Here is a 27,731-nt window from a genome sequence, read left to right as displayed (position 1 = left end):
GTGGACCTATTACTGCCAAATTAGCAGCGCTCCCAAGAGCTCTCTCCTCCCATTAAGGCCAGAGTCAAAAGGGGAAAAATGAAAGGGTTATATAGCACATTCCAGAAGAGAGGAGGCAGATGTGACAGCCTTGAAAATTTTAGATACACATGACTTAAATTAATGCTGCAAATGTTACTCTAATCAGCCTGAAACATATCCTGAAGTTCTCCCTCATGGGTTGCCATGGAGAGAGGTGATCGACAACCACATACACTACATTTATTTGTTCATAATAAATGCTCTGAGCGATTCTGATTCATCTTGCCAGAGAGATGGGGAGTGAGAAGGAAAGGCAGAGACGGGGGGTGGGGGGGGGTGGGGAGGGGAAGCCAAGGTAAGAAAGAAGGGATGTATGAATTACAGAGACATGCAGACATTTGACAGACCCAGACAGGGCTGATAGATTGTCATAAATTGACAAAACAGTGACGAGGAAGCATAAAGGATTAGCATCATAAAAAGCAAGTGTTGAGGCAATTATGAAAGGACAGTTTGGTGGGACACAAGGAAGGAAGCTGCATCCATGCAAAACCTGTCTGGCCCCCCCCCCCCCCCCGACCCCACCCCACTCCCCAGGCATTTCTTCCTGTCTCCCATTGAAGCCTCAGTTTTAAAAGTGAGATCTAATCTGCAAGGCTTTTCTAGCCATTTGATCAAGCAGCCACATCCACACGGGGGGGGGGGGGGGGGGGGGGCGGGAATACCAAGGGGTGGGGACTGATTTCACATTTCACACCAATGACACAGCAGGGAAGGGCCACAGTACCTGAGAGAGTTTCATCTGCATGTTAGCAAATACGTGCAGGAAGCCGACCACTGCATCCCACAGCCTGCTGTGAGCCAGGCTCTGTTGGTTCCCAATGCAAGGGCCCTATGGAAAGGAGGGCATCCTTATTTCACTTAAACATTATGAGCCGCTCTGCAACTTGCCCTAGTAAAGGCATATGACACCTGCTTCTATTAGCAGATAGCTCCTTCCAAAAGGCATCTATTTTGTGGGTCAGTATTTTCCCAAGGTATTCCTTTTTGCCCCCTATTGTGGGAACCTAGACCTACAAAACACCACTAGGAATTTCACAGTGCAGTGATTTTCAGGTATTTTTGTGTTAGCTTCAGAATGTGTTCTTCAAATAAAATACTACAACGAAGAACATGATTTAAGAGTTAAATGCTCTGGTTGATACAGGACTGAAAACCCGTCCTGCCCACCTCTCACCTACACCTTGGCCTAAGAGGGATTCTGAGGAACTTCAGGCTTCCACAATTTGAAAAGCAAGCCCTACTGTTTTCAGTCAAAGCTATACATAAAATGCATGATCACAGAGCTATCAGGTAAAAAAAATGTGGATAATATCGCTAATGTTCAACTGCCTTTAGGGTCTTCATATCATTAACGTAAACTTTAGATGGAATATCATCTCTACCTTTTCTGAAAGCCAAACATAGAGGGATGACTTCATTCCCAGTTTGCATTTTCCGTTAATAACCTTTCCTCTTTTTACATTATTGAATCAACACTTAAAAAAATAAACTGTTTGGAATTCTCCCACATGGGAGGTTTGTCTATTCTTTCTTATATATTTAGTCATTTATTCACATTAATATGGACTTCACATCTTCATCTTCTGCTTTGGGTTATCATCCAATACTACTTTATTTATTTTGTCACTCAAATTTTTCCAGTTTTGGCCACTGTGTCCCTTGGACATAACCCCCCCCCCCTTTTTTTTTTTTTTTTTTTTGCATTTCCTTGCACTATAGGATTCTCCAGGCTCATCCGATAGATTTCTTGCCCCAGCACTTGGACCAGCCCTTTCTCCAAGAAGCCTGGTCCCTCTCACTGGAGAATGGTATTAGAAGCCATTAGAAACCAGCTAGTTGTGCTTGCTTCTACTGCGATGTCATTACTTTAAGGCCCTCTCAGCTGACAGAGTAGCAGGTATTTGTGTATACAAAATATATAGAAATGTTTCTATCTGCATTAGTATTAAGTTGAGCATGAACTTAGCATACTGATGTAGCCAACTCTAATGCATTTCCACTGGGGTCATCTGGCTGCTTCTCCTTGTGTATCTGTAACCTTCCATTCACCAGGGGGAAACCTTGCCCCTGCCATTTAATGACTGCTCACTTCCATTATATATGTAGAATGGGTACAGAATTATTAGCACAAGAAAAACTTTAGCAACTAAAGTGTTCATGTACAGTTCCTTTTGCCTTTGGTCTTACAGTCTGTATTCATTTCCAAAGTTTCTTAGGTCAGTATCTTATTCCCCACCCCTTCAGGGAGATCATTTTTTACATTTTTTTATACACTTAGATTCTTCTGTCATTTTCTGCCTTCATTTCTCATTATTCACTCTTCCTTATAGTTTATTTTGTTTTTATCCTTTAACTCATCTCCAAATCACTCTTCAATAATAAATTTCCAAAAAGAACACATGTAGCATCTAAAGTTCTAGAAAAGCCTTGGCAGAATGTCCAGGGGAGAGGGCAGCACAAGAGATATTGCCTGCCTTCCTAAGTCATCTAAGCTTGTTGAAAAAATCATCGTTCGTGTGCATTTGGTGTCTGATCCGTAGAAGCCCCTAGATTATTTTTGGAACAAAACCAGCTGTTGTAAGGAACTTACATTCACCAAAAATAAGCTTTTTTTTTTTTTCCCCTTTTGGGTTAAGTGCTCTAAGGGAAATTCTGAAGATTAGAATGGGTTCCACAGAGAGCAAATCAAATGCCTGTCAAATCTGTTCAATGCCCTTCACAGGTATTTCACATTCTGTCACCCTTCAGATCAGTCACCTGCTTCTACCTTTCTCTCGCCATGTTCTTACAATCCTTGAGTAAAACAAGGCCTGATCTCTCCCTTAAAATATTCCAAGTTGATAGTTCTGTATGTAGTTTAATAAGCAAATATAATTGGAGTGTGCTGGTTGGCTCATGAGATGGTTTTTAAAATATATCTTGTGGGGCGCCTGGGTGGCTCAGTCAGTTAAGCAGCCGACTTCGGCTCAGGTCATGATCTCGCGGTCCGTGAGTTCGAGCCCCGCGTCGGGCTCTGTGCTGACCGCTCAGAGCCCGGAGCCTGTTTCAGATTCTGTGTCTCCCTCTCTCTCTGACCCTCCCCTGTTCATGCTCTGCTTCTCTCTGTCTCAAAAATAAATAAACATTAAAAAAAAATTAAAAAATAATAAAATAAAATAAAATAAAATAAAATAAAATAAAATAAAATAAAATAAATCTTGTATTACATCCTAGAGGACTATGATATGGCTACTGATATCATAGAAAATTATGCCTGAATACACCCTGTTTTTACAGTTGTTAGACCACTGTAGGCAATGACCACAGGCTGTTGTAAACAGCGAAAGAGCACTGCAAGATCTAAATGTTCAACTTGAAATTCATTTCTAGACTTGACTGCCACTGGACAGAGTTTATGTGCTGCTAAGTTACCTTTTCCATAGAGTGAATTTCTGAGAAACTAGTAGGCTGTCATAAATTCTATTTTTGATCTAAAGACTCAGGATAACCCCATTTATACCTTTATTCCTTCATTCTATCAATTACTCCACTCCATTCTCCATGCTTACTGAACACCTAGGATGTGCTGCTTGTGCTAGAAATGAAGAATTTTAGGTTGAATGAGAAATTTTATGCCTGCAGCAAGTTTTCAGTCCAGAAGGGAAAGGAAAACGTAAGTAGATAAATGCAGAGTAGGACAACGCTATGACTAGGTCACAGAGAGGGAGATTAACTATAGCTTCTCATAGAGGGTAGTGCTGTTGGGAGTACTCCCGTACAACTGGCTCCTATCTGTCGATAAATATTGTCAGTGCTAGGGCCAGATGCACAGTCCATATATGCATCCAAATATTCTGTATGGGATACAGAACATGGGAATGTTAAAAATGTTCTGTTTTCAGGCATGCATTCTATAGCACATACCTGGATGTATTCTGTAAGAGAATTGAAAATCTGCTTCGTGACTGCCAGAGCTTTGGAAAAGTTGTGCTGTCCAGATTCATCAATGATGTCCTTCCCTGAATAATACCAGTAGAAATCACTGATTGATTCCTAAGAATAAACAAGTAGAGTTTAGTATTTCTCAAATTGCAGTCCGTGATGCTAAACCCAATGCTCAGGAAGCGTACAAGAGAATCCTACATTTTTATGACCTCTTTGTAGAGATAGAAACCCAGGACTCGGGCCACCTGGGTGGCTCAGTCAGTTAAGCATCCAACTTCTGCTCAGGTCATGATCTCATGGTTCATGAGCTTGAGCTCAGTATTGGACTCTGTGCTGACAGCTCAGACCCGGGAGCCTGCTTCCGAGTCTGTGTCTCCCTCTCTCTCTGTCCCTCCCCGACTCATGCTCTGTTTGTGTCTCTCAAAAATAAATACACATTAAAAAAAATTAAGAAAAAGAGAGACTCAGGACTCTGAGAAAGCACAGACGTATCTCATCCCTAGCATCTTTTATATACATATACCCCCTTTAAAAAAGAACAGATAGGAAAGAGGATAGTGTTCAGCTGGACGTTGGTGACCATGATGTAGGACAACTTACTCACAATGAAAAACATACATTAAAGGCAATACTGATTATCATCCAAAAAATGGGCACAATGGAGGCAACACATCAGCTGACACTGTTAGGTGCCACGTATTGTTCTGACCCGCTGCATACGTTTAACCTTTCCATCTTTACTATCCTTGGAGATGGGTGCTACCCATTTTACAGATGAGAAAATTGGAACACATGGAGGTTAAACAGATGGCTCCAGGTCACAACTGTAAGCTGCAGAACCAGGGTGAAGAGTCAGCAGAGAGAAAAGAGAATCTTTTTATGTTTGTGTAGATTTTCCTGATATTATTTGGAATTCTTTCCAACAGCTGAAACGAGTGACTTCCTAAGCACAAAGCGACTTCTTAAGACTCATTCCCACCATCGTCTGTACCTCTGTTTCCCAGTAAAACAATCTGTTTTCATTCATGCATTGTGGCTCTAGGGCACTGCGGTGAGGTTTTCACCGGCAAAACTGAAGTAAATTAGCATTTTATAACAGATGATTTGATATTTAACCAAGTTCCCTATTTCAGTCTTCAAACACACATATTTAGGTGTTTGACTTCCCCTAAGTGTGTGGACATAAATTATAATCCCTTTCTTTTTTTTTTTTTTTTTTTTCAACGTTTATTTATTTTGGGACAGAGAGAGACAGAGCATGAATGGGGGAGGGGCAGAGAGAGAGGGAGACACAGAATCGGAAACAGGCTCCAGGCTCTGAGCCATCAGCCCAGAGCCTGATGCGGGGCTTGAACTCACGGACCGCGAGATCGTGACCTGGCTGAAGTCGGACGCTTAACTGACTGCGCCACCCAGGCGCCCCTATAATCCCTTTCTTATTGGGGCTTGACTGTACGCGGGGCCTTCCCTGACCCCATGGTAACTGTATTCAGCTTCTGGAGACGTACGTGAGCCACACCACCATCCTAGACCCACTCACCTGCAGACGCAGGAGATAGTCCACGGTACTGATGATGACATTTACAGTGGTGGTGTTGCCCATCTGAGTCCGCAGGAAGTTCTGGAAGTCTGAGAACACCAGGGCTGGGTCAGAGCCTGTTCCCAGCATGCCGAGGGAGCTGGGCAAGCCCCCTCGGCTGAACTCAGAAGAGACGTGCTACGTGAAAAGCCTGACACAAGGCCATCCTGTTTGGGTCCTGGCAGGTCCTGCAGGACAGAGTTCTGCCCTGAGCCCTCCCACCCTGGTGATGCCAGAAAGTGGACTTAATGAGCCCCGAGGGACTTGACAGAAAGGGGAGGGTGTTTAGATTCACCATCTGAAGCTTCTGGAAGCAACTTAGCCTGGGTGGCACTAAATAACATCAGCCCTCACGTTAAAGTTCCTTTTATATAAGGTGTTTTTTTTTTTTTTTTTTTTTAAGGAATGGATTAGCTGTCGTCCTTCAGCCAACAGCTGGTTGTATTAAATGTGGCATCCTGAGCTGAATCATAATTTGGCACCTGAATGTTGTTTTCCTTTGACAAATCAATCTGTTCCACTTACCACTGTTATGTCCTTCACAAAGTAACTGCAGGAATCTAAAGAGATCTCGTGTAAACTCGTCATTCTGGAGTACTTTTTCACCTTGAAAACAGAATACTGGTGAGCATTTGTTTGGCTTCTCAACACAGAACACTTCCCGATGCAAAACAGCAGCAAAAATGATAACAGGGCCTGTGTCAGAACAGTTCGGAAAGGGAACTTTAACTGCAGGGGGGGAAACCCGATTAACCTGGAGCTGAGGCCGCAAAATGCAATGACCAACAAAGCTAAAATGTTTAGCCCCCCCACCCCCCATGCATTTGTAAGGAAAACAGCTAGGCTAAGGGCAGTAACGGTGCACAGTCCACACCCATGCTTTACAGATGGAAGACAGTTCCTTAATTAGGCATTGAACTGCTGAGTTAAGCTTCACATGCAACCACCAAACCTAAAATGTGTCCGCACTGCAGCAACTAAATAAGGTCCCTGAGGACTTGCATACATGGTAGACAACTTGGGCCAGAAGCTCAAACTTACCACGCTCACGGACAATGACTGGGGATAAGAGAAAAACAGAAGAATGCAAAGTAAGAAAAATCATAAAGACCATGATAAACTGTGTCTAGTTAAGATTGGCTCTATGGACACATCCAGCCTTTATCAAAGCTACCGATGGAAATATTGTGCTGAAAGTGAGCACACCCTTGCACATTTAGATGCACCGAGCAGGGGCTCTAACCAGAAATAGTTAACGAAGACGGAAATCAGGAAGCCTTCACATTCATTCGTTACTTACGTGTTCCTTCCTCAGTAACCATCCCCAGGCCTTCAGCTTTATTCTGCCTCTCAAATGCATTCAAATCAAGGACACTTGTAACAGACAAGAGGAAACAAGGTTCAGGGCTATGCACGCCAGGAAAATGGATTTCTAACATCACTTGTACCTACTGACTAAGAATCTTGTCATTATATTACCATAAATGGCCTAACACATTACAGTGTGGTTGAAAGTGTGACAGTTCCCTGGGTTTGCGCCAAGCGGTGTTGTCCAAGGACGCCCACAGCTCACAGACATGCACGGAGAAGGGTCAGAAAGAGTTACAGCTGCCCTTGTTTGTCCAGTTTGAGCCCTTTCTTACGCATGAAGATTTAGAAAGTTTTCTCAAGTAGAGTTGGAATAATCTGCTTCTAAGAGTTCCCCAAAGAAAGTTGACTTCAAATTGCACTAATTAATGCTCACCTCCTGCATTTACCTATTCTGAGAATCACAAGGAACTGTAGTTTTTAGTGCTCAGAATGAACATTGATGGAAAGGGCTACAAATTTCAGATTTCAAAGGGCCACACCCTTTTAGAATTCTTGCATCATTCAGAAGCCAACAGTAGCTGGATGAAGCTTTCGGGGGGCAATGGTGTCCGTAGTATTCCTGAACCTGTAACAAGCTGGCCCCTTTTTTTTTTCTTGTTCCCACACTTTCTCCAAATTTCTCAGTCACGGCCACCACCAAATCCTACTTAGCCAGGAGCCACGAGCACCACCATAGAACTTGATAAATAGGACAATGTATAATCATATTATTTCCAATTGGGACTCATTCTAGTTCTCTGACAGGCTCTAACTCCTTCCCAACTCTGAAAGACTTTACAGAACATCATATAAGGTCTCACAAAAATCTAGCTGTTAGGGTAGCTTGTGGCTGAGTCCTTTAAGAGTCCACAAAACTTTGCCTTCCTTTTACCACTGGGCAAAGGAAATGACCGTTGGATTGGAAAGATGTTAGGGAAAAATCCAGCATTTCTTCCCCCTTTTAGGGAGCCACAGATCTTCTGCAACTTAGATACATTTTAAAGAGAAAACAGTGAAATTCCTACTGCCATATTGTTTGTTGGTTTTTCTCAGATCCTGCTGTAAACAGGGTCTTCTCAATAACATAAAACCATCCTTCTATTTGGGTTTTGCTGTCAAGGGAAACAGGGCCTTTGGACATAGCTGCTTTAAAGCAGCAGTTCTGATTCAGCAGACAATCTGGAGACATTTCTGACCCTTACAGTGTTCCAAGCCACCCATTTCAAATGTTTTAACTTCTCTGCTTCAATATTTTACAAATACGTATTATTTTTATAATCAGTAGAAAAGCATAAAAATATCCTAAAACTTCTGTGAGAACTCAGTTGGCTTCTAAAGGTATGTCACTTGTCTCTCCAAGCCATCATTATAAAGGAGTTTAGTAATAGGAAGTATTACAGACTACTAAGAGAACACTCAGAAATTTAATTGAGAATTTCATGGGCAATATGGAACTGGACTGCCTTGATTTTTGCCATCTCTGAGTCTACATGTACTATTTTACACTGAGTGGGTCAGGTCGGACACTATCACATTTTCTTTTCCTGAGAGAGGTAATAAATGGATTGGTTATTGGTGGGGGGAAAATGGAGCTCAGTATAAGGGATTGTACCGCAGCTCAAATATGCTCCCTACAACCCCTGGGTACGATATTTACTCCATCAAAGAAGATTAGCAAAATTATGAACTCCACCAAAAGAATGTCCATCCCGCAAATTTTTAGGTGCAAAGCCTAATGCTCCATTTTTAAGAATATTAATTAGAGGAAAATGAGCTAGATAATTATAACTTTGCTTTCTTTTTTTTTATTTAGAAATTTTAATGTTTGTTAATTTTTGAGAGAGGGAGAGAGAAAGAAAGAGACAGAAAGTTAACAGGGGAGGGGCAGAGAGAGAGGGAGACACAGAATTCGAAGCAGGCTCCAGGCTCTGAGCTGTCAGCACAGTCTGATGTGGGGGGGGGCTCAAACCTACAAACCATGAGATCATGACCTGAGCTGAAGTCGGAGGCTTAACCAATGAGCCACCCAGGCACCCTTCTTTCTTTTTTTTAAAGCTTACCTATTTATTCTGAGAACACGTGAGAGCATGAGTTGGGGAGGGTCAGAGAGGGAGAGAGAGAGGGAGGGAGGGAGAGAGAAAGAGGGAGGCAGAGAGAGGGAGGCAGAGAGAGGGAGGCAGAGAGAGAAACAGAGGGAGGTGGAGAGGGAGAGGGAGAATTTCAAGCAGGCTCCACACCATCAATGCAGAGCCTGATGTGGGGCTTGAACTCACTAATTGTAAGCTCATGACCTGAGACTAAGCCAAGACTTGGACACTTAATCAACTGAGCCACCCAGGTGTTCCAACCTTGATTTCTTTCAGAACAAGCTGTAGACTATTCACAATACATATGAATCTTAGAGGATAAACTGATACTTTTCTTGGAAAGATTGCTAGCTTGTTCCCAAAATGAGCGAGTATGGTAACCTTATGACCTTTGGCTACACATTGTTCATTCGTCAGGGGGTCAGCCATGAGGTGACACTTACATATATGGTAATAAAAGTGCGAAGTTTAATGCTTTGGTTTTTAGGCTATGGCAAAATATTCCTGGGTTAGGATGTCCCTCTGTCGAAACAGATCTGTCAAAATATGTACCCACCCAATACTTACTCAGGCTCCAAGAATTGTTAAGGATGAAGATTAACAAAGTGCCCAATGGGTCTAATGAAAACACAGCATTAGAGTCCTAGTGAGGTATTCCTCCTCTTTTTCATTCTTTTCTGGATTTACTTTTATGAGGATTTATGTTTAGGCGAAACACTCAGCTCTGAGAAAAACAACATACCCCAAAAAAAGGAGGTAAAGGTAATTAAAAAACCAAACGAGGTGTGTGTGTGCGCGTAATGGAGATTACATTTTCCCTTCTGTATGCTCTTTGAACGTAATCTTATAGACTGGAGGAACAATCCCCATCCTTTTAGCTTTCTAAGGCAGGTAGGTCTTTCCTCAACAATTCCTTGACAAACTATTCTATTTTGTGCTCCTCCTCACCCCATTCTTCTTTCTTCTCAACAGAAAAAAACGCTATAGGTGGTTTTCTCATATTTACCTGCAAGACTGCATAAGGCCGGAAAGGCTTTGAAAGAATCCAGCATCCTTTTTCTCCTTTAGGTAATCTAGCATTTTCTAGAAGGGAGACACATTTTAAAAGGAAAAGCAATGTAAATTATGCCACAAATACTGACCCTCCCAAATGTTATGGAGAAATGCCAAGCCCAGTCACACAGAGTCATATCCAGGTGGTTTGTAACCTTGGGTAAGCATTAGAACCACATAAACCTTTCCATGTGCCCGAGCCCCACCCTCTTGTTATGGAACCAGAATCTCTTTGGATGGACATTTTATTTTATAAAGATCCACTGGCATTTGTGCTAGGGCAGTATAGGAGACCATGGGCATTCACAGATTTATTGTTTAAAGTCTCTCCCATTTGGGAACAAGCACCAGGACTGTGATCTAGTTAAATGTTGCTGAGGTAGAATATGAAAAACTCATGTGCTCAGTATGGTACCCTGGAGCAAGGAGCTTAGCCAGTAATGAACCCAGTTGAGAGTTCACTGTCTTTCACAATCAGACTTTGTTACCTCTGTTCTCGGTTACTGGGAAGGCAGTAACTTTGTCTGACATCATAAAAATGTAAAAAAAAAAGAAAGAAAGGAAAGAAAGAAAGAAAGAAAGAAAGGAAAGAAGGAAGGAAGAAAGAAAAGAGAAAAGAAAAGAAAAGAAAAGAAAAGAAAAGAAAAGAAAAGAAAAGAAAAGAAAAAAGAAAATCAACTGATGGGGTGGTGATGGAAGAGAAGAGAAAGTGAAGCGTGTCTTAGAAAATGGAAGTTCTTTCGTGACAAATTGGTTTGGGAAGAATGAAAGGCTGGGAAAAATTATGTACAATAATGGTAGTTATAAATCTGGAAGTTCTCACAGGCTACATCTCTCTGTGATGTAACCCTCACGAATGCCAAGAGTCTTTGAAATGTCACATTCCTGGGCACACAGATGATTTAAGGCAGAGCCTGGAGGGCCCTGGAGACACCAGAATCTTCCTGTCTCCTGCGACCAGCTACAAGTCAGATTGTTGCATGAGTTCCATGTGCCAGGAGCTCCCCATTGGGCTTCCGTGTGTTCTCATTTAATGCGTGGTGGCAAGAGTTTGTAGTTGCTTCATTCACTGCCGTACCCTTCATCCCAGAGCAGAGGCTGACCTTAGTGTTGTCAGCAATCACAATACGGTTACTGAATGAACGAATAAACGAATGAACGGACAAACAGGTGTGTGGGGTTTATGAACTCCACTTAACCGACTGGGCTCCTTGCTCGTGGGAAGACAGCTAACACGTAAAATGATTAAAATAAAAACCTAAGGCTTAGAGAACTTCCTTCAGAGCCTGTTTGTACAAGAAATAAATCATCTGATGATGAAAAAATTAAATGTTTTTCTCTTTGAACCATGGGTAAACCCTCTTTATCAAGCATACATTTATCTGTAGCCTCCTAGCTCTGGTTTTATCTGTGTTCCCAGCTACTCTGATATAATTGGCCACTAAGGGCAAAACACCAGCACAGGTGATTCTGGGTGGCTCCCGCTGTAGCAGAGTCAACACCTCTTGCCCGGAGTGTGACAGCTGCCAACTGGGAATACCCTGGGAAGTGTGCACTACCAACTGCGAGTCCCCAGTACCTGTTGTACACCAGCGTTGCCCCCATTCAGAATGGCGATCCCCAGCTTCAGAGTCTCAACCACCATGGGGCTCATCTCACCTGCCATGGTGAAGATTCGATTGAATTACCACGGAAACAGAGGGTAAATCACATCTACTGGGCTTTGTTGGGACTCTTTAATAATGACTTCGTGTCACAGTGTGCTATCACTGTGGTAGCTACAGGGCCCATCCACAAATCACAGAATCACCTTTGCTGGCACTTATCATCTGGAGGACCATCTCTGCAGCCCCACGCTCATGCAGTCGAGCTTGTTGGTAGAGGGTTTTCTGCTTTTCCATTTCCTTCTCCTGGAAAGAAAAAGCGACAACAAAAAACAAAGCAAGGGAAGATTTATTAATCCTCAGGCAATCTGCCATGGTTAGGTACACTGAGGGAGAGAATCTGCTTAAGGAAGGCAACACATGTAATTTTGAACAGAGGAGACATCTGAGGTTGGTTTTCAGACACTATTCAGCTTTCCAAAACTGCCCATCCACAATTCACTCCTATGGTGATGATGAATTTCCCACTTTCTGCACTGGTAGGAAACATAGCCCATTCCCCTGTAATACTATAATTATAGGAAGTGACCCCTGGTGAAAATGTGTTTGTTTTCAATGTTCCAACATACAGTGAAACCTGCTGAGGGCTCAGGTGAAGCAAATCTGCCTGAATGTAGAGAACACCCATTTATCTAGAATGCTCAGGCCGGGGCGCCTGGGTGGCTCAGTCGGTTGAGCATTCGACTTCAGCTTGGGTCACGATCTCACAGCCTGTGAGTTCGAGCCCCGTGTCGGGCTCTGTGCTGACAGCTCAGAGCCTGGAGCCTGTTTCAGATTCTGTGTCTCCCTCTCTCTCTGACCCTCCTCCATTCATGCTCTCTGTCTCAAAAATAAACATTAAAAAAAATTTTTTTTAGAATGCTCAGGCCACCATTAACAGAGACTTTACCAAATATGGAATACTAGAATGTCAAGGCCTTCCAGAACTATAATTATAGTTACTTTCACTGTTGTCTACTGTGTCTATAAAAAGGGTACCAGTAAACTAATAAGGTTTTTATCTTGGGAGACTCTGAGTCCTGCATGCCTCAAAATCAAAACTGCTAGTAATTACATTTATAGAATAGTAGTGCAAAAATCACCCTAGTGTCTCCATTGGTTTCAGTTTTCATGTTTAGACGTTTGAATTTGTCCTTCTCTCGCTCCTGTTGCTACCCTATTTGAGTAGGAGTACAAAATTTCCCAGAAGACCAAACCCATGGGGGGGTTTGTGGACTGACTGGGTGCCTGCCACTTTTCCTGAGGCTGGAAGAGAGACAACAGAACCATGGCTAACGCATGCGCTCCATGCACGCAGACCTGTGTGCTTGTCACCAGATACACGTGGTGGGCGTGCCACATGGTTAATGTCAGCACCCACCTCTGAAGGTCTGATTGTTGCTTTTGGCTTTGGAGGGTGGCCCTGTCTTCAATCTTAGTAAAAACTTACTTCAAATGTCTTTTCCTTGTCTTCCTCTTCTTCTTCGTCCTCCCCACTCTGACAACTCTGGATTCCGTGGAACAGGGAAAGGAGGGAACAAGTTAAAGATAAGCCTAATAAACAAGACTGTTCTACTGTGCAAGGGCAAGGGACAGGATGTAATTCACACGCACCTCAGGACCTCAGCACTTTGTAGCCAAGAACATTTTGACCACTGCAGGGCAACATTCTACTCGAAATGTTATCTTTGCAGCTACCAAGGGGTTCAAAAATGAGAAATGGGAACACCAAGCTCACAGAGCCAGCAGGGACCTACCTGGTTTAACCATAGACCTGAACTCTTCCACCATATAAAGTTCTGCTGTAAAGGGAGGCAAGAGTGCAGGGAGCTGTCCCTTTCCAAACAAGAGCTCGGGGCTTGGCAAGAAGACTGGAGACACCTAGGATGTGAATCCCAAAGTGCTCCTTCTCATCATGACCCTGTGGTGCAGCAGCTAAAGGAACAGGTGCTCCTGTACCCCAACTTATCCCTCTTTCTGCCTGATGTGAAGGTTTCACATTTGAGAAGGAGCAATTCCCTTACCACTCAGCATTCCGGAGGCCACGGTCATTCTACGTGACATAGGAACAATGTCACTCTGCCTCTGCCAGAGCACAGGCTCTCATTCCAGTGTCTAAAGCCTGTTTCCAAATGTACTGAACTTCCTTCACCTACAGATGTGTTTGAGCTTTTGGATATGTTCTGAACATTGACTGAAAATGCAAAGACAGTCTATACACCTAAACTCCGTATAGCTGGCTTGGAACTGCTGGGTGAACTGAGCCATTGGCACCCACGCTTTCCGCAATGCTTCGGAGTTTCCTGAGGGGGATGGTGGAATGGTTTGCTTATGGCACATGAATTGTGCAGTGCCTGGAGTCCATGTCATGACCGAGTCCTATGCCCTGCTGTTCAAAATGACAGTTTTCGCGTGTCTGAAGAGGCAAAAGGGAAGAGAGAAAGACTCAGACGATGAGAGCAGAAAACTCAGGTGTACCTTGGCCATCATGCTGGAATAGGAGGTGTACAAGGGGTCGTCTTCCAATTTGCTGGAAAGAATGGAGGAAATATTTAGCAGGCTCTTTTTTGGACTCAGCAGAAAAGACTAAGAGCCACAGAAATCTTAAATTCTATGTACTAGTGAATGAATGAACAAACCCCTTCCCCCACCCGGATTCTTAGAAACCGCTCTGAAAATCTGCACCAGCATTGGCTGATGGTGGAATTCAGGGATCAAGGTTACAGTTGCAGGCTCCTCTTCAGCCTCAGTGTCTCACGTTATGACGAGAGGACTGTGGCTTATGTAGTTTCCCCGGATGTTTCCTGATGGCCAACAATAGGGCAGCCAGGAAGAACTGTTTGAATCTGGCACCCCCTTTCCAGGCAGTGCCGTCTGTGGGATGAAAGTGTGGGGCTGGTACAGCCACTCCCGGTGCTTCTGAGAAGCAGGATGCTCTGCTGGTGCTGACCTCCTCTCCGTGAGAGCATTGCGGCTAAAATGGAGAATGATCTGATGAAGTGGGTCTGGGTGCTTGTCTGTTTCCTCCTCCTCCTCCTCTTCCACCTTGGGGCATTTCTACACAAACCAATGCAGACAGGTGTTAGGCATGGACCTCAGCACAAGCCACACAACCACATGCGAACAAAGAGAAGGGAAAGCGCAAGGCACACAGTGCGTCAGATCAAAGCACAGAGAGAAACCACTATGTCGTATGTTTATCACTGGACGAGAAGCCCTTAAGGATGCAAGGTTTGGGACGTAAATATATATATATATATTTTTTTCAGCCAAAGAAACATTGCAATTCTCAATTCCAACAAAATGAAAGGAAAAGCAAAAGCCTGACCACAGGGGAGGAGCTACAGACTCCAGTGAGCAGAAGTCTCATGCAAGCTCTGGACACCCAAGTTCAGGAGGGAGGCTCTGGACAGCTCCCCGAGAGTCTGGACCTCTGGGTCAACATTTGAAAGTTCTCCTGGAGAGGTGGGCTGGAAATAGGGGTGGGGCAGGAGTTATAAAACACGGGGGCCATTTGGGGTCTGCTAACTATTCATTTCTCTCCTAACTTCACTGCTGATTCTAGAATCTTCTTCCTGAATGATGTCATCCTGGAGCTCCAAGCCTGGCAGTTTCTCCTCTTTAACTCTTCTCAATCTCCTCTTATGGAAAAGGAAATAGCAGCTGATGCAAGAGGTGGGAGTTTCTAGCAGCGGCAGAGCCCGCAGGGCATACCATATTCAGTAAATTGTGAGAGCTACGCAGGCTGCGTGAACGGTTCTGAAGGGCAGGGCCAAAAGGGCAGGGCTCACTGTCAAGTTCACTCAACAAGAAGCTGGGAAAACTTAAGAGCCGTCATTCTTACTGATGGGAGTAGAGGAAAAGAATGAAGGGCATAAAGACAAATGGGAGAAAAATGGGAGAGAAAGGATTAAAAGCAAAAAAGAGAGGAGAAGGAAAAGAAACAAAGGGAGACAGGGAAAGAGAAACAAAAGACTGGATATGAGAAACACAGAACAGAACAAGATTAACAGAGAGACTAAGGGATGAGAGAAAAAATAAACGGGGGAAGTAAGGGGAAAGAGAAAAAAAGAACCATGGGTTGGTCAACGGAATGGAGGGTTTATTTTTTGTCTGAACCAGGACGAGGCTCTGTGGTGCTTCTGCAGTCAGCTTTTTTCCCCTTGCATGTCGTTTTAAGTAGTTTTAGAGCATGAAGTCTGTTAGAGACGGGGCATGACACGTTTTCTGAAGGGCCAGATACAGGAATGTGAAATGCAGGAAGGGGATTTGGATGTGCCTTCCCTAAAGCAGAGCTACTGGCCAGAAATGCAGAGCCTCGGCTAGGACGGGGTGGCCTCCTGCAACCAATGGTGCTCAAAACTTCACTTAGCGTGAACTTTTCATCGCATGGCTGTGCATCCCGAGAAATATTAGTTGTTAATAATGATGATGAGGATGGTAACAGTAGTAGCACCTCCAAGTGAAATTTATCCTCTGGCTCCTACGACCATTAGCAGGGCCTCCTCTGATAATTTACACAGTTAGTTCCTTCCCAACGGATACATCCAATTCTTTGTGAATGTTTAACTGTGACAACACACACACATGAATACAAAAGTCAAATTCATTCACACCCGTATCTGCTTCCAGCTGAGTCAGTACTTACAGCCAAGTCCTGTACTAGTTTCTCTTCAAAGGAATACTCCTCTGTTTCTATCCAAAATCTCTGATAGCCATGGAGGAAGAGGTTAATGGAGCGGTGCCTGAGCGGAAGGGGTGAGAGTGAGGTCAAGAGGGATCCATGGCACACCTTGTTTTAGTTTGGGTGGTTAACGGTTAGTAAGCAGGACAGACTTTTGTACAATTCTTGCCTTCTGATTGGTCAGGGCAGCCGGAAGTACACCAGAAGCATTAATTTCAAAGAAACCAGAACCCTCTAACATGCCAGTTCCCGAATGTCTGGAACACCTTCTAAATGAACTAATCATGGTTAGTGGGGGGAGCTGGTGGTAACTGAATTCCTACTCTGGTCCCGAGGGGTCTTTATCACATTTCTCCTCTAATGAGAAATGATTCATTGGGCCAAGACACAATCCTGAAGTATCTGCTTACTCTGGCAATGTGGTTATCCCTTTTGGCCAATAACCTGTCCAGGTAATCCCATTTAAGTAATGCCGACGGCAAGTGGTGTAGCTGCAGATATATCGAAAGCAGCAAAGCGTGGGTCCTTTGCAGTATCTCCAAGGAACGACACCTCCAAGGTGCTCCGGCTTTTATTAGGAAGGCAAGACTCGAGCACCACTTCTGTATGCCGCATGGACTCCAGTGGTGGCCCTGGAACACTGAGAAACTGTCAAGAGCCACCTACTCTCTAAAAGCCAGGACTGACTCCTGGGAATATGGCACTGAATCGTGGTTAACTGATTCCCAGAGGTGAGGATAGTGGTGAGAGGGAAGGAGTAAAAAAGGAAGATGCAGGTCAACATCAGAGTCATCTAAGACCTGACCTTGGTTTCTGGAAGAACACAACCCTTGCCGTCTTTCTTTGAATTCTGACCAATCAGAGGTCTTCTTAAAAATTGTACAAATTTGTGTTTTTATGGTAATGTTAAATCATGAATCAAGAAAGGAGGAGTGTGCAGAAAGTGAGTGGGTCTCTCCACAGGTTACATTACCATTAAAATGGGTATAAGCCTGTCATACTGGGTTTTTTCATTAACCTTTTCCAGCCAAACCCGTTGAAAGGTGCTCAGGAAGAAATTGTTAATTTTGTGTCTGGAGAAAAGCACACAGGTTGTCTTTTAAAAACTAACATCAGAGAAACAGTTTTCACATAATAAAATAAATACCTTTAGCCCTTCCATCTGGAAGACTCCATGCAGTTTAGATCATGACAAGGTGGAGGAAGAAGTGGTCTCCACCACCAGCTTCTCTGTTTTTATTATTGTTGTTATAAAATATACCTACAATCCTCCATGCTGGGGAGAAATCCAAGGCAAACCCTCTAAAAAGCTGGGTTACAGGCGGGCCTGGCCACATTTCATCAAAGACACAGTGAATTCCTGGACTTAACTGTTCCATGTACAGGGGTAGAGAGGGTTGCTGAAGGAGCAACCGAAACATAAGAGGATGCTACTAACATTTTCAAAGGATTTAGGAAAAAAAATGCTTGTTTTGTGAGATTTAATTTCTGCCTGGCTGGCCCTGGAGACATGTGCTGAGAACAGAGTCCTCCCGGAGACCCAGTTAGCACATGAGGCATGGGCCTCTACCACAGAGGAAAGCCGATGCCTTTGGATACTTCACCACTTCTAGGAAACAGACAAAAATCCTGTGCATTTTTGCTTTCTCTACTGGGCTATGAATTTCACTTTTCTGCCAGGACTTTAGTGTCCTTCATACCCACGACTATTTGACTTAAAATTTTGGCTTCTCATTGATGAATTCTACTTCCAAAGACACTAGTCTGTTTTCTCAAGAGTCCTGGAGGACCAGGTGTGTGCCTCAGAGGTCACCATTCTTCACTATCTTCAAAGACCCCAATGGGAAAGCTCAGGAGGCCAATTGGCTCAACACAGGGTCACAGAATGAATGATGGCCAAGAAACACAGTCTGCTGAAAGCAAGTGTCAAGCCTAGGAATCGTCTGTTAGCTCATAGTCCAAGGGAACATTTATTTACATTCAGAAAATGCCTTTCCAAGTCAGTTTATTTTTCCTGACCAGGTGAGGATGGTTCATACTGATTTGCAAGCTGATGAAGCAGAGGCTGATATTCTATCACCAGCTTTGTTTACTGGTCACAGGCCCGACCTTGTTGACTCTGCAATCAGTCTGAGGATGGGATGTCATCGCCAATGACACCGAGTCAAGTGTTAGTGGTCAACGTTTATCCAATCTGCACTGATACTCTGCCCTCTGTTGATGGAGTACATTTCAGAAAAGCCTTCACATATTTTTGACTGCAGAGTATAGACTGACCACACAGATAAGGCAATGTGCCCCTAACTGGCCTCTTACGACATCTTTAGCCAGTGCCCTTTCTTCATCTTGAGGGTGATGACACTGTGCGCATGGATTCTCAAGTTACATTTCTGTAGCTGATGAGGAAACAAAGTAATTTTGGGGCCATCCAAATACCTCAGTATAGATACATTGTTTGATCTGCTGATGGATTCTGAGTAAAGCATTTTAGAGACCCTCCTTTTTCCAGGGTTCCTTTACATCCTCACAAAGAATCCCACCTCAGTAAAACTAAGAGCTTCCATATGCTTACTGGGCTGACTTTAAGGTGTAAAATGGGGAGTTAAGGCAGGCATGGGGCACTAGGGAATCACATGTGTTTTCAGTTTTTCTGCTTACCTTGACTGCAATAGCCCATGATACTACATGCAGACTGTAAGGGTGCCATTTATGGAAAACTCCATTGGAAAACTTGGATCATGGGTGTTCGTGCCACAAGGGAGCACAGCTGAGGGAGGAAACCTTAATTCCCATCACTGGCTCCCATGCCAGAAGAAAATGACAGAATACTTACCTGGGCAAGTTGTACAGAGGGGCCATCCTGAAACAGGCCACCACTGCCCGTTTCCGCTGCTTTGATAACAGTTTGTGCCAGACTGCCTTCTTGGACCTCAAAGGCTGTTCAACCTGAGAAGACATCACGAGGGTAGGTGCACACGAGGCTAACTGGGTGGCAGGAGGGAGTCACCTGCAGCTAAGACTTCGCAACCCTGCCAAGAGTTCTGATTTCTCAACCACAGCCAGCCAAAGGTACCCAGCAGCAAATTATTCAATTTTTTTATTGTTTATTTTTGAGAGAGAGAGAGAGAGAGAGAGAGAGAGAATGCGAGTGAGGGAGGGGCAGAGAGAGGGAGACACAGAACCCAAAGTAGGCTCCAGGCTCTGAGCTGTCAGCATACAGCCTGACATGGGGCTTGAACTCACGGACCGTGAGATCAAGACCTGAGCTGAAGTCGGACACTTACCCAACAGAGCCACCCAGGCGCCCCTCAGGAGCAAATGATTCAGTTTGTGGAGGTCTTAGGTTTTCTGCCTTCTCCTATCTGTTTTTGTATATTTATTGCCTAATAGGTTTACAAATGGGTAGGGGGATTTGAAGGGGTCATTGATCTAAAGGCAAAAATTTGTAAAAGAAAGAAAGAAAGAAAGAAAGAAGAAAGAAAGAAAGAAAGAAAGAAAGAAAGAAAGAAAGAAAGAAAGAAGAAAGAAAGAAAGAAAGAAAGAAAGAAAGAAAGAAAATAAAGAAAGAAAACCTCTGAGGGAAAAGCATTGAGGAATCTGCTACCACCAGGCACCAAGATGACATCTGGAGGTGAGCTGGGATGATACCTGTTCCTGGTTTTGGGTCTTATGAGAACATTAAAAAAATTTTTTTTTTTTTACTATTTACTTATTTTTGGAAGACAGAGAGACAGAGTGCAAGCAGGAGAGGGGCAGGGAGAGAGAAGAAAAGATACAGAATCTGAAGCAGGCTCCAGGCTCCGAGCTGTCAGCACAGAGCCCAACACGGGGCTCGAACCCATGAAGCGTGGGATCATGACCTGGCCTGAAGTCGGATGCTTACCCTTAGACTGAGCCATCCAGGTGCCCCGAGAACACTTAACTAACAGCTGAGTGTAGAGGACAGCTTCCTCAGTCCTCAGGGCAGATGTGCCTTACCTGCTCCAGATGGAAGACAGCTGCAGAAATTCTCTGTACGCGCTCTACGGTCTTTTCTGGATTGGAAGGTTCTTCACTCTTCAAAACATCTTTGTAGAGGTTCAGCTGCCACTTTACTGCTGGGTCATCTGACTGCAAATTAAAGCACACAGGAGGTGAGCAGCACCTCTTGCACTGAAATAGCCTTGACTCCTCACATGGTTTCAGAGCACCTGAGACTCTTCTGTTATCGCTTCTTTCTCATTTTCTCTATCATCTTCACTGGAACATTGTAGATGCTATTTAGAAACTTCGTATTCTAGCCTGTATCTCTTAACTCGTCCTATTTCCATCCCTTTCTATCTGTACTGCATTCTAATTTCCTGAAATCAACCTTCCAATTCATAAATTTTCTTTTCAGCTGTGCCTAGCCTGTTTTTTGACCTATAAATTGGATTTTTAATTTCAATGAATGCTTTTAACTTTTGTAATCACTATGTGGCTTTTGTCAATCCCATATCCACTCTCCTTAAAAAAAACGAAAGAGCAAGTGTTGCTTTATGGCTACCATAGCTATCTTTAGCTCTTTAAGTATTTATCAACTACACTAATCTTTAAATTTCTTTCTACAGTTCCTTAAGCTTGAATTCTTCTCTTGGTTACATCTTCTGATTCTCTAATGATGGTGGATTTTCTTTCATGGTTTTTTTTTGTTGTTGTTTAAACATCACCTTGTCTTCAGGTGGAGTTTTATTTATTGGCATGTTAGCCTGTATTCTAAGAGGTGGAGAGTCTCCAAGTGGTTTTAGGGTTGTCTCTATAGGAGATTTATAGGTAAGGTTTAAGGCTAATTTTATGTAAGTTTCTTGCTCTGCATTTGTGCACAGCATGGGTAATTAGGTCCCACACTCTTCTTCGTTGAAGGTTATTAACAACCCCAGCGTGTAAGATACATATATGGTTCAGAAAACTCTATTAATTTTCCCAGCTGCATCAACTTCTCCTCATTCCTGTGATTTACAGTGTCTTGTTTATCCTGACACTTGGGATATCTTTTTACTGCCTTCTTGTGTACTGTATTTTCCCCACTATACCCATATGTTTGGGGTAGAAAGAGGTGGCTCTTTGTGTCAGCCTAATCCCGCATCTTAGGGCGTATTCTACCTGAGGAAAGAGTTGTTCAGATTCACAGGCCTGGAAAAAAAAAAAATCTCAGACAGCCTTTAAAATCCAAGTGGTTCCCCCCGGTTTGTACCAACTCCAAATCTCTAGATCAGGCTGTGCTAAAACTCCCCCACCTCCCACCTCCCCAATGTCCATTTCACTGTTGAAGAAGCCTCACAGTCAGTCAATTTTGAGACTGATCTAATCCCCCTGCTATGGCTGGATGTGTATACATGGCAGGTGGGAACGCATGCTTCAGTAAATGCCTCTTTGCATCCTCTTTGTAATAGCAAAGGAAAGAACCAAAATGAAGGGCGAACCCTACACCCCCCCCCGCCCCTCCCCCCAACAACAACAAAAACTAAAGGCAGAGAGCTAGTCCTACCACTTAAACATCAGTACTGGGAGACTTTTTTTTAGAACACGTTAGAGAGAACACGAGTAAACTAAATGGGAGGAGGGCCCCCTACAGCCAGAGGGAAGCCTGCACGAGTTCCGTCTTCCTGCCACATCACCTTTTCCTGCAGGTGCAAGTTATTCCGCACATGTTCTTTCACCTCTTCATCGGTGTCCCTCTGTGGAAAGAGATGTTCAGCTTTATTCCTAGAGGTCACTATGCAAACGTAAAGTAAGGTGCAGGGATGTATGGGTGGCATATGGGCAGTTTTGCTGTGATCTTTTTTTTTTTTTAAGTTTATTTATTTTGAGAGAGAGACAAGAGTGAGCAGGGGAAGCAGCAGAGAGAGAGGGAGAGAGAATCCCAAGCAGGCTCTGCACTGTCAGCTTGGAGCCCGACACAGGACTCAAATTCATGAACTATGTGATCACAACCCAAGCGGAAGCCAACAGTCGGATGCTTAACTGACTGAGCCACCCAGGCGCCCAGCTGCAATGTTTATTATAAGAACAAAAGAAGAAAAATTATAGACTTGTCCTAAGGGCATGTGCTCTCAAACCAGTTTTTAAAAAAAATTTTTTTTAATGTTTATTTATTTTTGGGACAGAGAGAGACAGAGCATGAATGGGGGAGGGTCAGAGAGAGAGGGAGACACAGAATCTGAAGCAGGCTCCAGGCTCTGAGCTGTCAGCACAGAGCCCGATGCGGGGCTCGAGCTCACGGACTGCGAGATCATGACCTGAGCAGAAGTCGGACGCTTAACCAACAGAGCCACCCAGGCGCCCTAAACCAGTTTTTTTTTTTTAATTTATTATTTTATTTTATTTTCATTTTTAGGGACAGAGAGAGAGCAAGTGGAGGGGAGGGAGAGAGGGAGCACGAGAATCTTAAACAGGCTCCATGCTCAGCACAGAGCCTGAGGTGGGGCTCAATCCCAGAACCCTGGGATCATGACAAGAGCTGGAATCAAGAGTCAGATGCGCAACCCACTAAGCCCCCCAGGAGCCCCCAAAACCAGTAAAGGTGAGAGTGTATCGCCTGTGTGCACCTTTGTTTCTGTTCATCTGTTGCCCTGGGAAGGAGAACTAGCCCTTCAGGCTCTGAGGAGCTGCCACCACCAGTATTCCATGCTCAGCCAGAGCAGACGGGGGACTTACATAGCTGTATCGTGACTTTGCAAGGGAGATTAGCTCCTGATCACCTGGCGTGCACATATTCAAACCAATGGGCAGCATTTTCTTGAGCGCAGCCACGATGAGAGAGGTCTGGATGGAGTACAAGTCTCCCCTCCGCTTGGTCTTCTTCCGTTCCTGGTCCTGTCCTCCAGACTAGGAGATGAGGTTGAAATAAACAGAGGGGCTCAGTGATTCTGAGAGGAACGGCCTCCTCTTGGAGGCGGCCCGCCTCCTTGTGGCCCTGTCAGTACAGGGGGTGCGGGGGGCTCAGTACATGTCAAAGCACAGTGAGAGGAGTGTGTGAAACACAACCGGATGGCCATAAAGGACCAGCACTGGTCCCGTGCCCTCTCCCTGTGCACATGCTCACAGAACCATGTAAGGGGACACAAACCACAGACACCTGCAGTCTTGGCTCACTCATTTCCGGGCCCAAATGAACAGATAAACTGGTGTCTTTCCAAAAGAATGATTTGGTAACTGATGAGATGACTCTAGGAAAGAACTGAGAATCCTGATGCTGGGCCATCAGTAAACACACGGAAGACGTTCTATGTTGAACTGCTCTGTTGCCAGGGCTGAAGCCAGTGTTTTGGAGCACCGCATCCCGCTCAACCTCTACCCCGAGGCAGTGCAAATTCTCACCGGAAAACACAAGTCCCAAAGTAGGGCTGCTTTGGGATCTGGCAGGGGAAAGCTCGGAGAAACACTGAATAGAACTCCCCCAGTCTGCGAGAGTCCACCCTTCTTTTGCTTAAACTGAATCTACCCAGTGAAGTCCACCCACTGGAGTAGTAGGTTTCAGAACAGTTCAAGGGTCTGCACGGAGGCTCTCAATTGAGAACTCTCAGTGTCCCTGACACATGGCCTTATGGGTAGACTCAAGGACACAAGCCCTGCAGCGACTGGATTTTTGTGAGGTCAGCCTCTGAAGGAGCACACTGTCCACCTGCTACCTCACTTGCTAGACTTTGCGTCAGTTGGGCAGGTGCTTAATGGAAGTGTGGGAATGTCGGAGAGCCAGAAGCAAGGGCTGTGGAGGCAACGACACATGGAGCCCAGTGAAGCTTGGCTTTATGAGGTGCCTGTGAAATGTTTGCAGGAATCAGGGGGCAGTACTGCGGTTTATGATGACATATAGACACAGGGCTCTGGGAGCAGCGGGAGGCCAGGGGCCTCTCCCGGAACTGGCAGTGTGAGACTTGGGACCCTGAGCTGGGGCAGAATTCATCTTAGGAGGCACAGGTTTTCTGAGAGAAGAGGAGGGTGAGAATTAACACTGCCTTGGGACTGATCTCTTCAATTACTTTAAATTACCTTTAAAGTATGAAAGAGGATCGTCATTATTAATGGACACTCTGAAAATGGATGTGACGGCCTTCACCCAGCCTGTGGTGACTGTACCTTCAGGTGGTTACATGACAGCAACCACAGCGAAGCTCCTGGCCAGCACAACTGAGGCCGGCCAAACACCACCAGACAATTCTGCTGGTTGCAGGGCACCTTGTGCTGGGTGCTCCAAAACAGCAGGTCAGGCCCGGGACAGCAGGGGGAGGGGGTGGTCAGAAATAATGAGCAGTGGGTAAGAAAGGAGCCTAACAGAAGGCAGCTTCGTGTGTTCCAGAACATGGTGGAAAGTGAAAGCTGGCTCCTGCAAAGACCACGAAGAGTTCTATCATTTACTGAGTGCTTGCTAGGTTCCTCACATGTTCTACCATCAGGCATAGAATTCTAAAGGTCTTGCCTAAGGCAAAACTCCTTTACGGTCTACATTACCCTTGAACATCATCCATAAAGGACAGAACCCGGTTTTGTGTCCTGTACTACGAGGTGCCCTGTACATATAAATGTAAAAGGTAAATAGTAACATGCAGTATGCAATCAAGTAAATATGCAAAATGTAACGAGGCGGATTTGATACCCGAGTCAAATAATTTCTTGCTCGCTCTATTTTATTTGGCCAATCTCATGGTGTTCTTGTTATAAATGCTGCATATGTGATGTGACTCCAATGTGCCTGCTACTTAAATAAAACATTTCTAATCTTCCCAATAACTGACACACAAACAAGTCCGTTATATAAATGAGAACATGATGCTCAGGGAAGGTAAAGGATTTTTCCAAGGTCACATAGCAGGTGAGCATCTGAGTCAACATCCAGACCCAAGTCGACCTGGCCATGGCTCCATTTTCCTTCTCTAACTAAGAGCTAGTGACCTAGCTCTTGCACGTCTCCTTTTCTCTGTCACACAGCCTAGGGCAGGGAGCTTGTGACAATGGCAGCAGACACACATTAATGAACAGAGAGAAATATTTCCAGGTTCTCATCTGTATGGGTCGCTGGAAAGTTGTCCCAGGGTTTATTCCACCATATGCACACTTTGTGCACAAACACACGGTCATCTGATTTCAAATCTTGAAGGTGAGTCGTTGGAAAACTCTTTGGGTCAAGGGAGCCTTGCATAAGAGGCAGAGGTATACAGTGTGAAAAACCTGGGGCCACTGACAGCACAGAGGACTCTGACCCTGCATGGCACAGCAGAGGAGTGAGCCTCCTGGGCTCTACGCCCTGTCGGCATCCCTATCTCTGTCAGTGTGCTGGCTGCAGAGTGGGCAGCTGGGGAAGGGAGCAGAGATAGCAAGGAGACCTCGGTTAGGGTGAGGCTTGGCTGGCTTCCCCGGCTTCCCCATTCCAAGGGTGGGTAGGCCTACATTCACTCTTTGACGGGCAGGTGTCTTCCCTGGAGCAGGCCTGGGGGACCTCCAGGTGGGAAGATCCATTCTGTACCACCCCCATGGTGATCACAGTGCCGAGGGTGGCCAGAGCCTGGCACCTCTAATACTACGACAGAAAAGACACGTCATGCATTTGACCTGTACCTTTACTTGCATGGCCTGTGTGGGAAGACAAAAGAAAAGAAACAAGGAGAAGAGTCAGTCAGTAAAAAGCAGGGGTCCAAGGCATAAGGTAGCACATGTTAGTCATAGCTTCTTAGCCCCCATTTGTCAGCCAACACAATAGAAACTCAACAGTTCTGGAAGCCAGCTGAGCATGGCATGAAAAGTGAGCGGGAGGTTAGTATGGAGGTTAATTTGGTCAAGAGGACGTACACCCAAACCAAGCAAAACACCCCGAGTCAAGTTCACCTTGAAGATTAACCTCCCTGAGCATGTGCCACTCAGACCCATGTGGGCTTCTGGTCTGGCCGCCCACACAAACCTTTTAGATCTAGAGCCTTTCCCCTCCCCCTCCTCCCTCCTTTCACCTGGGTGGGCTGTAGATAATCTGTCATGTAACCAAAGACCCCATTTTCTTTCTTCCTTCCACCCACCCACATTATCACCTTCAGCAGATCTGTGGTTGGGAAAAGAGAAGGAAGAACTGGGCTAAGGGGCAATGTGTGTGCTTCCATGAAAAGGAGGTTTGCTAACAAGAAGTCCTCTAGGGGCACCTGGGTGGCTCAGTTACTTAAGCATCCGACTCCTGATTTCAGTTCAGGTCAGAGCCTGCTTGGGATTCACTCTCCCCTCGCTCTCTGCCCCTTTCCTGCTTGCACACACACACTCTTTCTCTCAAAAGAAGCAAACATTAAAAAAAAGAGAAAACGTTTAAAAAAATAAAATAAAAATAGGCAAGCCTGCACCATGTGAAGTTCTTATCCCCACTAAAAGGTTAAATGAAGGCAAGTCAACCCAACATTAGGTATTAGGGGGAAAGGTGAATTTCTGCAAGCCAGTCTGAGAATGAGAAATCAAGAGAGAGAAAGCGAAGGAGGGAAGGCAATGAGAGGAGGGAGGAGGATGGAGGAGGGGGGAGGTGGGTAGGGTAGAAAAGAGTGAGAGAGGGAGGGGAAGCCCTCCCCCACCCCCAGGGGGAGACAGAGAGCTGGAGAGAGATAGAAAGGGGGACAGGTAGGGAGAAGGGGAGAAAACGGGAGCTGCACAAGAGCAAGGGGAACAGAGACTAAGTGAGAAAGGTGGGCACTGGAGGGAAGGAGGAGAGACTGGAGTAAGATAAGTCTGAATACCCTTGAAAACCTCAAAGATGAGCTCACAACTCTTCTCTGTCCTTTTTCAATACACCAAAATCACACTCATGGGTGGAGAGGCTTTAAACAATGAGGCACTCTAATATTTCCTGCCTTCCAACCCTTTTTTACTCATAATCTTGGGCAAGAGACCCACATTTCTTGGGCTAAACATGTTCTAACTTACCATTCCCCTCCAAGGAAGCTGCTGCCATTTTTACAGAAAACAAAACAAGTTTAAAAACAAAACAAAACAAAACAAAAAACACTTGCTCAGCTTAGTTACATTTAGCTTAACACATATTTGCAAACTGGTGTTATATAAAGAAAATATACAATGAGCTCTCCAAAACAACCTGCTTTCGCTGCCAGAAATGGAACACATCTTTGAACCAATCTTCAATGAATCAAGTATAAATAGTGTGGCCCACCGTATATTTTGTTTCTGCCTCCTTTCCATTTGCAATGGCATGTGCAGTGTGTGTAGGCATGCAGCATTCGAATACACAGATCTCTGCCAACAACCGCCATATGCACCGAGGCCAAGTTCATTTATACAACACCAGAATTCAGTTAAGAGTGGAGATAAAAGCAAGCACAGGTGAC

The 27,731-nt window shown here is 44.7% G+C and overlaps 1 protein-coding gene across 1 annotated transcript in view; it reads right to left on the bottom strand.

The window, feature by feature from the left end:
- Positions 1-27,731, bottom strand: part of RYR3 (ryanodine receptor 3) — a 525,783-nt gene that overhangs the window by 30,162 nt on the left and 467,890 nt on the right. Inside the window, exons 70-86 of the mRNA XM_053224214.1 lie at positions 23,080-23,250; positions 22,041-22,100; positions 20,383-20,514; positions 19,238-19,350; positions 16,369-16,465; positions 14,671-14,777; positions 14,199-14,250; positions 13,171-13,227; positions 11,888-11,987; positions 11,657-11,736; positions 10,031-10,107; positions 6,888-6,961; positions 6,629-6,646; positions 6,113-6,193; positions 5,549-5,637; positions 3,988-4,116; positions 809-913 (exon numbers count right to left, since the gene is read on the bottom strand). Of these exons, the coding sequence (XP_053080189.1) occupies positions 809-913; positions 3,988-4,116; positions 5,549-5,637; positions 6,113-6,193; positions 6,629-6,646; positions 6,888-6,961; positions 10,031-10,107; positions 11,657-11,736; positions 11,888-11,987; positions 13,171-13,227; positions 14,199-14,250; positions 14,671-14,777; positions 16,369-16,465; positions 19,238-19,350; positions 20,383-20,514; positions 22,041-22,100; positions 23,080-23,250 (1,542 nt within the window). The remainder of the gene's footprint in view (positions 1-808; positions 914-3,987; positions 4,117-5,548; positions 5,638-6,112; positions 6,194-6,628; positions 6,647-6,887; positions 6,962-10,030; positions 10,108-11,656; positions 11,737-11,887; positions 11,988-13,170; positions 13,228-14,198; positions 14,251-14,670; positions 14,778-16,368; positions 16,466-19,237; positions 19,351-20,382; positions 20,515-22,040; positions 22,101-23,079; positions 23,251-27,731) is intronic.

The sequence above is a fragment of the Acinonyx jubatus genome, chromosome B3 (genome assembly GCF_027475565.1).
Source record: "Acinonyx jubatus isolate Ajub_Pintada_27869175 chromosome B3, VMU_Ajub_asm_v1.0, whole genome shotgun sequence".
NCBI classification, from domain to species: Eukaryota; Metazoa; Chordata; class Mammalia; order Carnivora; family Felidae; genus Acinonyx; species Acinonyx jubatus.
This window is presented reverse-complemented; position numbering and strand designations above follow the sequence as displayed.